Genomic DNA, 10,842 nt, shown 5'->3' with positions numbered 1-10,842 from the left:
AATTATCACGTGTATCATGCTCATAACTCAAATAAATCATGCATTAGAATAATTGAAACCTTAAACATGTTTTTCTATTTTACCTTGATGATTCTCCAAAGAATCGAAGATAGCTACGCATTCTCCACGTGAAGATCTTCAGTACTAAACCACGGATCTTCTGTCTGGTTCCCGAACTGTAAACTGATATCAAGGTGGGCTAATCTCACCAGTATACTAGGACTTAAATAAAGAAGACGGAACCTATCTCACGAAGGATAGAAAAATCGCCCCTTTTCTAGACAGAGAGGGGGACGAAAATTATTAAGTAAATAATGTGTATTTTCTGTCTTTTTTATTCTCCTATTTATAATAAGTCACATATTGGGCCCAGACAGAGATCTATGGAAGGTTTTGGATATAGGCTCCTCCAATTAGCTTTTAACTAATTAAATTCCCCAATTTAATATAAGCTTTTAATTGGAATATTACGAGCAGCCACTACAGAAGTAATATTTCACTCCCCATCCAAATCCAAAATTATAAGTAATTCGGGTTTCAATTGCTTGTTATTTATTTCCCGCGCTTAAGATAGAAACATCCATTAATTAATTAGTGTCTGCTATGGACTTAATTAATTAATCTCTTGTTAATTCCAAGAGTGGACTCAGCATGAAATGCTTATTTATTATTCATTGAGTAATCAAACTCCAACTAGCTAGGTTCCGAATAATAAAGCCTTATTTCGAGCTTCTCTTGAGGATGTTATCAAACGAGACTCACCTCGCGCACGATTCAATATAATAGCAATCCTAGCACCGCTAGATATAAATCACCACTACCCAATATACCAGGTTTATTGGGTTGCAAAAAACCCGCACCATTTGTTAAGTCAAAGTAGTGCATAATCAATACTGTATGCTTAATGTTGATTAAGAAATAATAATTATCAAGACCTCGTCTTTCAGTAGATAGCATAAAGACACGTCTCGCTGTTAGATCCAATTCAGTGTTATATCACACCAATGTCATCTTATTTCACTAAGGCTTAGAAATATGCGGACTGACATTGCAACCGTTCATGATAGTTAGTCTAAGCCTATCTAGGTTGTGAAATTCCTTTTTTTCTTTGTTCAGAACTGATCGTGTTACCTTAAAGTGGACGACGCCCACAACCGGTCTACTAAAACAAAGACTTAGACTTTGTTAAGTTACTTATACATTTAAACATGTAATAAACATCCATTAAATGTAAAACATAACAACATTATGACAAAAATAATCTATTTTATTCCTTGGAAAATAAAATAAGAGTTTTTACAGTATTCAATCACTCGAAAGGTGATTTCTAGTATACAAACTCTAACAATTTGAACTCTTTTTTTTATAACTTATGTTGGAAGGGAAAATAGCCGATTTGGTGCTTTGTTCGTTTTGAACAATATCTAGTGTTCTGAACTTGTGGAAATCCGAATTATATTTTCGTATTAGTTTATGATACCATTAACACAAAACATATAATGGATGTAAATTACCGAATAATGTACAGTTAATGCATAATAATGTAATATAGGCATATAATAATATATAAAATTTTTAGTGCATTTTAATAATAATGTACAACAAGCTGATTACATATTGTATATAAATTTATGCGATCATGAACTCTCAAATATAATGGATGTAAATAACCGAATAATGTACAGAATGTGAATAATAATGAACTGTACTGGAATAATTGTGTACAGTAAGTTAAGTGCTTGTAAACAATAATGTACAACTTCATGAATAATAATGTACGTTAACAGTTTAATAATGCAATGTTATTATGTATAATGTACAGAATGTGTCTAATAATGCCCCTGTTTTCGAATAATTGTGTACAATAAGATAAGTGCTTGTAAACAATAATGTACAACTTCAGTAATAATAATGTACATTAACAGATTAAAAATGTAAAATTATTATGCATAAATTGTTGACAGTGGTAAGGCAAATAAGACTAAGACAACGAATTGAATAATAAGACTAAACCGAAAAACTAAACAAAAAATGTTGTGAGGTACAAAATACATCCACATTTCCTCTTGCCCTTACGAAGCTCTTTCTCCTTTGCCATCTCTTTAAGCATTGGACAGTTTCTTGAGTCGTTATGGCCCATCTCATTGCACGCCTTACACCGTCTAAGAGGCCTAGTAGCCCTCTTGAAAATCAGACGGCTCGCGGAGTTGCTAGCGTGGGCCTTGGTCTTGACAATATCCGAAGGATGGACCTCAACTACTTCAGGCCTTACCATTCCATATAATCACAAAAAAACGACTCAGCAAACATATACATTACAGATCACAAAATGTCCATTACTGAGATAATAAAAACCATTACACAGTAATATATGTACATTATGTTTATAGTTAAAACTACTCCCTAGCCGAGATGATATCTAAACCCTAGAGGAATGACTGAAACTCGTGGACTTTGGCGACGGTTTTGTTACTTACTCCATACTACACCCTAGCCCCAAGGATTTGTAAACCCTAGGGGAACAGATTAAAAGTTGCGCCATACGATCAACACTACCAATCTTAAACTCGTCTCAGAAACACGTACATTACAATACACACATCATACATTCCTGAGAAAAAAAATACATTACACTGCAATATTGGTACATTATATTTATCAGTTACAACTACTAGCAAGCCGAGATGGTATCTAAACCCTAGACGAATGACTGCAACTCGTAGACTAAGCCGACGTTGTGTTACTTAATCCAAACTACACCCTAGCCACAACAATGATGAACCCTAGTTGTAAAAATTAAAGCTTTCCGCCATACAATCAAGCACTGCAACTCTTAAACTAATCATGAAATTGAATAACACAACCAACCAAAAGACACACACAAGTGTATAACGAATACTACAACAACTCCATTTTGTAAGTGAACAAAAGAGTTTAATAATCAACCAATACAGAAACAAATTCAATTACCTTCTTCCATTGTTGAAGAAAACGAAAACAATGCACGACTGCTCCAACAAAAACGATTTTTAACAAGGAAAAAATGCGACTAAATTTTGTAGATAAATTCTTCTTATGTGTTTGTCTTCAACGCAGATTGTCTTCCACGGAGAAAGAACGACGAAAGTATGGAGAGAGAAGAAAGATTCATGTAATTCTAGAAGAAAAACCGCTGAGATCTTTTGATGGAGAAAATCAAGCAACTTACCATAACCAACTCAAATGTGTATACCAATAAGACCCTTTTCGATTTGTTAAAACAATTTAATTAAATACATGAGGCATTAATCTAGGCCATCAGATTTGGAAATTGAAGGGCCGAGATTCAGTTGGACAATTGAACAAATAATAGAAAAAGAATATGAATACATTCCTATTCAAGAATCAAACACAATTTAAATTGGAACATACACTACTTAAATTGGAACATACACTACAACAAAATCATAAAGACATAAAATTAAAGATACAATTATTTATATAGAATTGATTTTAAAAAATGGCCAAAACTTAGGTTCAAAGAAAAGATATTTAAATTGAGGACACAATTATGAATTGTCTACTACATTCTTTAGCTTTTGCTTTTTGGAACACTTTATTTAGCATTCCTCATTTTAATTGGGATACAAGAATGATGATGTTATATAAAGTGTTTGTGGTATATTTTGAAACACAATTTAATGTCTGAATAGAAAAATATCCTTTGACTTTTTAGTAGGGAGGGTGAATCATTTTTAAATCGGAAGACAAACAATGTTTATTTTAATCACATAATTTACAATAAGTGTATTCGGAATAGTGAATCATAATTAAAAAAATTCCAACTCATAATTAAGAATACTTGTAGTTGTGAAATATATGAAAAAATCTTTTAATTCTCAGTTGTGAATGGTATGGAAAAAACCTTCAGTTCACATTTAAGAATATTCGAGTTGTGCTTCCATTATGTTAGCATGATTGGTGTTTGCACTCGGTAACCTAATGAGCAGTATATCATTTTAGCGAGACAAATTGCACTCTTTAAAAATGGCACCAAAGGTGATGATCGCTACACTTTTTTATCGAGGGAAAATTGACAAGTAGAAACTAATGCTTTTGACATTTTCCATTTTAGTATGACCCATGAAATATCTCTTCTATTTTTGATAATTTATTTCTTTCTAATAAAATGAGTCACATTCTTCATTAACAATAGTATAATTAATTTTTCTTTTTATCTCTCTGTTACTTTACCAATTGTGTATTAATTATCGTATAATCCCAAATGTCTATATTTTTATGGGATGAAGAGGAGTAAAATCATGGTACTTCGCAATTGACGGTGGAAAATCAAATACAAACATAAGGCATGGAATTTTTGAGAGGTGGAGCAAATACATGGGATTCCTTCAATCCCTCGTCCACATTTCAATTTAATACTCCCTCCGTCCCTGAACAGTATGCACTATTTCATTTTTCATCCGTCCCCAAAGAGTATGAACATTCAAATTTTAGAAACTCTGTTCTCTCTAATTAGGTGGAACCCCTTCTCCACTAACAATATTTAAAAAACTTTCTCTCTCTCTTACTTTACTATTAATGCATTAAAACTCGTACTGAACCCAAAGTTCATACTCTTTGGGGACAGAGAGAGTATATTTTATCATAGGAGTATGTGTTGGGACTCCATTTACTCTTTACCAACATATATAGCGTACAAAATATGTAATAATTATGAAATTTTTGTGCCAATATAAGATAATGATATATTTTTTGTACCAATATAAAATAGTAATCAAACTTTTTGTGTGTCAGATAGGTAAAGAATGGAAAATATTAAGATGAAATGTGTATAAATTTTTTTATATGATTTGTACAAACTTCAAACTTTTTATATCAATATAAAATTAAGGTAAAATATTTTATACTCCTTCCGTTCCATAAAAAAAATATTTGGGATGACAAGAGTGTTAATGCATAACTGATAAAGTATGTGAGAGATATAAAGAAAAGCACTACAAAAAACTGATGATTTACCAGCGAAAATAGTACTTCATAATGTGTTGCTGTTAGTAGCGAATTGACGGCGAAATATCCACTAGTAATTTTACAAGCGGAATTAGTGGCAAATTTATGATGGATTTTGATGCATCCATCACGCGTCATAATTAGAAGGGTTTTGGAATCCATATTAGAATATTAAAGATGATATTTGAATTTGAATAAACAAAAACCATGAGCAAGGGTTTCTATTTTGGAATCCATATTTGAATATTAAAGATGATATTTGAATTTGAATAAACAAAATACAAGAGCAAATGGCTGAATCCATATTAGAATATTAAAGATGATATTTGAATTTGAATAAACAAAAAAGAAGAGCAAATGGAAGATGATATTTGAATTTGAATAAACAAAAAAAGATGACCAAATGGCTGCAAGGGGGGCGTTGACTAGAATCGAACTCGGCCCTTTGCTGTGTAAGTAGAGAAAACACCACCTGACCAAGTCCGCAAGTTGTTACTCCTACGTATCTAATTACATTATGATGACAGTTTTGGCCCCTTGTTCGTGTGTGGGCTCCGCCACTGAGTGACCGTGACTTTCTCGGGTCGGTTCTTCGAAAATGCCTGATTAACTTTTGTGAATAAATCTTTCGATCCTTCCTTTTTTGTACGATCATATTTACATCTTGTGATTCTCTCTTTTCTAGATCTACAAATCTATTCAATCTCAAGGAAACCCTTTCTCATCGATCTCTCAGGTAACAATTCTCATACTCATTTACATCTTGTGAATCAATTCTTCGAAAATCACGAGGCCCAACGCCGGAGAGGTTGAAGGAGGTAAAAGGCGATATCTATTGGATAATCGGAAAACTGCAAGATAAGAGTCCGAGATCTGTCTTTGATCTACAAATCTATTCAATCTCGGCTCAGACCTTCACATCTCTTAGGTAACAATTCTCATACTAATTTACATCTCTGCTTTTATTTGTTTGTTTAGAAATTTTCATGATCTTCCTAATATTACAACAAGGCTTCGGGAAATGACAGTTTTAATTTCTTGTACTATATGTAAAATGAAGGAAATTTTGAATAATCATCGTCAACTCTGGTAGATTGCTTGCGCTTTCCATCATTTCACATATTCAGCATATATTGGATTTATGCTTTGTTCATTACTTCCAAATTTATTTTCGGACTGGATAAAGGATTGCTAGAAAAATGAGATTGTAGCTTTTTTTCTCATCAATTAATTCTTGTTTTTTGTTTATGTTTTCTCTGGGAAGAGCAAAGTGGCGAAAATGTTAAGCCAGATTTTCGAGTCATTTTTTTCAAAGGTGGGGGAACAATTTGCAGATAATGCACACAATAATGTGATCGCTAGAAAAGTGAGATTGTAGCTATTTTTACAAATTCAGTATCATGAGGACTTATTCAACATATATTGGATTTCTACTTTGTTCATTAATTACAAATTCATTTTTGGACTGGATATATGATCGCTAGAAAAGTGAGATTGTAGCTATTTTTCTCATCAAATAATTGTTTTTTTGGTATGTGTTTTATCTGGGAAGAGCAAAGTGGTGAAAATGTTAAGCCAGATTTTCGAGCCAATTTTGACAAAGGTGTGGGAGTCAATTTTGTCAAAGTTGGTGGAACAAACGGAGGATAATGCACACAACAATCTCAAAAGTATAAAGGAATTTGAGCTCAATCTAAAAGCTTTGCAGAAAAACTTGAAATCACTGGGTGCTAAGGCATCTGATATTGAGGAGGAAATCAAGAACTCGGAACTTTCTGGTCGAAAGAAAAGGAAACGGGAAGTTGAGGAGTGGTTGGAAGAAGTCAGGTCCATTGAAAATCAAGTTGTTGAGTTGGGGACTCAGGTGGAATCCGAAGGATTTATTGTGAGATTGATGGATGGAGAGTTGCCAGCTAAACTAAATGATGAGGTTGACGAGCTTATTGAGCAAAGTCGGTATTTTGGTAAACTTGTCCTTAATGTTTGTGGAAGTAAGCCGCTGACAAATATGATGGTTGGTGAAGCTTTTAATGAAAATTTGGAAACGATTTTGGAACTTCTGGACAGTGGGCAAGTCTCGAGCATTGGTGTTTATGGTATGGGTGGTGTGGGCAAAACGACACTGGCAAAGCACATTCACAATCGATTCCTCCAACACTCTCGGGGACGTGTGATTTGGGTTACAGTATCTCAAGAATTTAGTGTTACGACTTTACAAGATAAAATAGCACGTTTTATAGGTGTGGACCTTGTGGGTGAGGATAATAAAGACATAAGGGCGGAAAGACTCCATACAACTTTGTCTCAGATGAAGAATTCAGTGCTGATATTTGATGATGTCTGGGAAAATATTGATCTATTAAAGGTTGGATGTCCCATTTCTGTCGAGTGTTGTAGGCTGATTATAACTACTCGCTCCTTAGAAGTGTGTCGTCAAATTTGTTGCCAAAAAGTATTTCAAGTGAAAACTCTACATCATCATGAGGCATGGGAATTGTTCCGTGAAACGCTAAGAAATGAGATAGAACTTGATTCTTCGGCAGAAGAAATTGCCAGATCTGTGGCAAAATTGTGTGGTGGTCTGCCCCTAGGAATTGTTACAGTGGCTGGAAGCATGAGGGGCGAGAGAGCCATTCATACGTGGAGAAATGCTTATGCAGAACTAAAAGAACGTGTCTCAGGGAATGATGGCATGGGAGACGGTGATGTTTATAAAGTATTGAGATATAGTTTTGATCGGTTGAGTAGGAATCATCATATTCAGAATAATGAGTTCAATACATTGCAACAATGTTTCCTGCATTGCGCGTTATATCCTGAAGATGAAGAAATAATGAGAGAGCATTTGGTTAGAGAGTTCATTTCAGGAGGGTTAGTGGATGAAAGAAAGACAAGGACAGAGCAAATTGAGCGAGGACATTCCATATTGGATAAATTAGTGAATGCATGCTTATTGGAAAGTTGTGCTGATCATGATGAGTTTGGTCGTCCTACTGAACGGGTGAAGATGCATGTTCTTGTAAGAGGTATGGCATTGAAGATATGTGAGGGGAAATATATGGTAAGAACAGGCGGTGATTTGAAGAGAATTCCCAAAGAAGCAGAATGGGCAAAGGATCTGGAGAAGGTGTCCTTCATGAACAATGGCATAAGGAGAATTGAAGAAGGAATATCTCCTGATTGTCCTAAGCTCTCAACATTGCTTTTACGGGATAATGTTTGTTTGGAGTTTATTCCAGATTCATTATTTTCTAAAATGCAAGGACTGCGCACTCTTGATTTGTGCTATACTAACATAACAAAGCTGCCAAAGTCAATCTGTGCCATTCAGAGCCTCAAGGCATTGCTCCTTGAGTGGTGTGATAGGCTAGAAAATGTGCCATACTTGGGAGAGATGACAGAACTCAGGGAGTTAAACCTCTCGCACACAGCCATCGAGGAAGTCCCTGAAGGAATTGGGGAATTAGTCAATCTCAAATTCCTCGGAATGGATGCTCCCAAATTAGAGATGCTTCCAACAGGATTGTTTCTTAAACTGGGGAATCTTCAGCATTTGGAATTACCATTCCATATAAAAGTAGTAGTTGAAGAAATTGCGAACCTGATACAGTTAGAGGAGTTTAGCGGAAGAATGACCACTGTGAATGGTTTTAATTCTTTTATAAGAAGATTAAGGAGCAATTTCCCTCACCCTCCCTAAATTTAAATCCTTCATGAGCTGCCAAGACTGAGGAAGATGAGGATACCACTATCTGGAGTTCCCAACCTTGAACATATTCACATCAGCAAGTGTGAAGAAATAGAAGAGATATTTGCAGATGAAGGAACAAGTTCCCTCACCCTCCCTAAATTAAAAGTTCTATTGTTACATGAGCTGCCAAGACTGAGGAAGGTGGGAATACTATCAGGAGGTCCCAACCTTGAAGGTATTAATATAAGCAAGTGTGAAGAAATGGAAGAGATATTCGGAGACGAAGGAACAAGTTCCCTCACTCTTCCTAAATTAATATCCATAATGTTACGTGAACTGCCAAGACTGAGGAAGGTGGGGATACTACTGTCAGGAGTTCTTAACATTCTGTGACAAATTGTGGAGAAATACAAGATGTGTTCGATGATGAAGGAAGACATTGCCTCACCCTCACCACTTCTCTTTCATACTCATGATGGTTGTGTTGTGTGTTGTTCAATCCATTGGGCTAGGATCTGCGATCAGGTGCATTTATCTTAACTTATTGTGTGTGTTGCTATTGTTACATTGCACATTGTTTCTATTTTCGTAATTCAATCTAGTTATCGATCTTATCTTCATTGATTGTGTCTATTACTTTATTGTTCTGAATTCTTGTTGGTTCTGTGGTGTTTTGGGAAATTTAGCTTGCTTAATTTAGCTGTCAAGCTGAATTGCACATAGTGGACACATGTTACACTATGAATCGCTTGAGCAGGAGAAATAATTTGTTATTGGAACAATTGGGCTCAAGAAGAAATAAGGGAATCGGGCTCACTAAGATTGTAGCTTGATTAAAATAAATTAGGCCCGATATTGTGTTTTGACAACTTTAGCCCAAAAGAGTATTAATTAATTTGGGCTCGGCTCTATCACTTTTATTTGATAGCCCCAAATGTCTTTAGAAATCATTCTTTTAAGTATTTTCTTTATGCATTATTCCTTGGAATAAGATTCCTTTTGCAATATTCACATTTAGTACTTTGAGATGTTGTTCTAAGTACCAAACATAAATTTCTAAACCTCTTGATCGATCAACCATATACTTGTTCTTCGATTCAAATGCAACACTCACAATGGTTGTGTAATCGAGATTTTTTTTTTAAATATGAAAAGGACCTGGGCTCTTAGGCGAATAACGGTTCCATTACTTGATGAAAGAACTAAAGGAAAAGAAAATAAATCGGCTAGGCATTCCAAGTCCTTGCGAGAACAATTAAAAAGATAGAAAAAGTCGAGGTCTTACAATCGTACGCCTTTTCCATATTTAGAATGTGGTCTAATTTTGGTGGACGGCCAAAATGACAAAACTTGTCTATTTTTTTTGTGGACGGAGAAATAATATTTATACTATTTGTTATTTTAACGTGTTGGTAAGAAATGTGCAAAATAGAGTTAGAAAATTCCAAAAAATGGTCGAAATTGAAATCCACCAATTGCATTCTTCGACTTACGAGATCCAAAGGGAATGTCGCTACACCCAAACAAGTCTATCAAGTTAGTGCATTCTTGACCTTCTCACCTTCCTCTCTCATCTCTTTGACAACAAGACTCTATTAATGGTGCTTTATTATCTGTAGCTTACTTGATAAGCTAGTGTATATTATCTGTAGCTTACTTGATAAGCTAGTGTATATTATCTGTAATAGTTAAATAGGATTTGCAATATTTATAAAATAGGAGGAAAATTAATTATATATACAGTCATCTCCTTATTTCCCTTCAGATAGGATATAATAGTCATTTTATCCAACTGCACCTTTTAGTAGTATAGATTTGATATGCTTGGATTTTGCATGGTTTTAATGGGTAATCTTACATGATTTTGATCATATTTAGTCTATCATTGGGCACGATTATGAATACTTCTTTATTATATTGGTATTTGACCATTTTCGTGAAGAATATGTAGAAAAAGGGTCCAAAAACAGGTCTAAAAGGTGAAAATGAGAAGTCCAAGTTGAAAATGGGCAAAAAGCCGTATAGAGTCGTCGACTCGCCTGACATATCCAAAAAAAGTCAGCGAATGGGCAAAAAGCCGTACAGAGTCAGCGACTAGCCTTACATAGCAAAACCCCGAAAAAAGTCGGCGAGCCTCCGACTTC

The 10,842-nt window shown here is 34.7% G+C and overlaps 1 protein-coding gene across 2 annotated transcripts; it reads left to right on the top strand.

The window, feature by feature from the left end:
* The first annotated feature begins 5,655 nt into the window (after nt 1–5,655).
* LOC121779550 (probable disease resistance protein At4g27220) lies at nt 5,656–9,318 on the top strand. Of its 2 annotated transcripts, none has more exons than XM_042176894.1 (2): nt 5,656–5,935; nt 6,560–9,318. In XM_042176894.1, exon 2 carries the CDS (start codon nt 6,575–6,577, stop codon nt 8,705–8,707), a length of 2,133 nt encoding a protein of 710 aa, XP_042032828.1. In that variant the 5' UTR covers nt 5,656–5,935; nt 6,560–6,574; the 3' UTR covers nt 8,708–9,318. The 2 variants fall into 2 exon arrangements, with proteins under 2 accessions (XP_042032828.1, XP_042032829.1); XM_042176895.1 differs by having other exon boundaries at nt 6,272–9,318.
* The last annotated feature ends 1,524 nt before the right edge of the window (nt 9,319–10,842 follow it).

The sequence above is a fragment of the Salvia splendens genome, chromosome 19 (assembly GCF_004379255.2).
Source record: "Salvia splendens isolate huo1 chromosome 19, SspV2, whole genome shotgun sequence".
Taxonomy (NCBI): Eukaryota; Viridiplantae; Streptophyta; class Magnoliopsida; order Lamiales; family Lamiaceae; genus Salvia; species Salvia splendens.
This window is presented reverse-complemented; position numbering and strand designations above follow the sequence as displayed.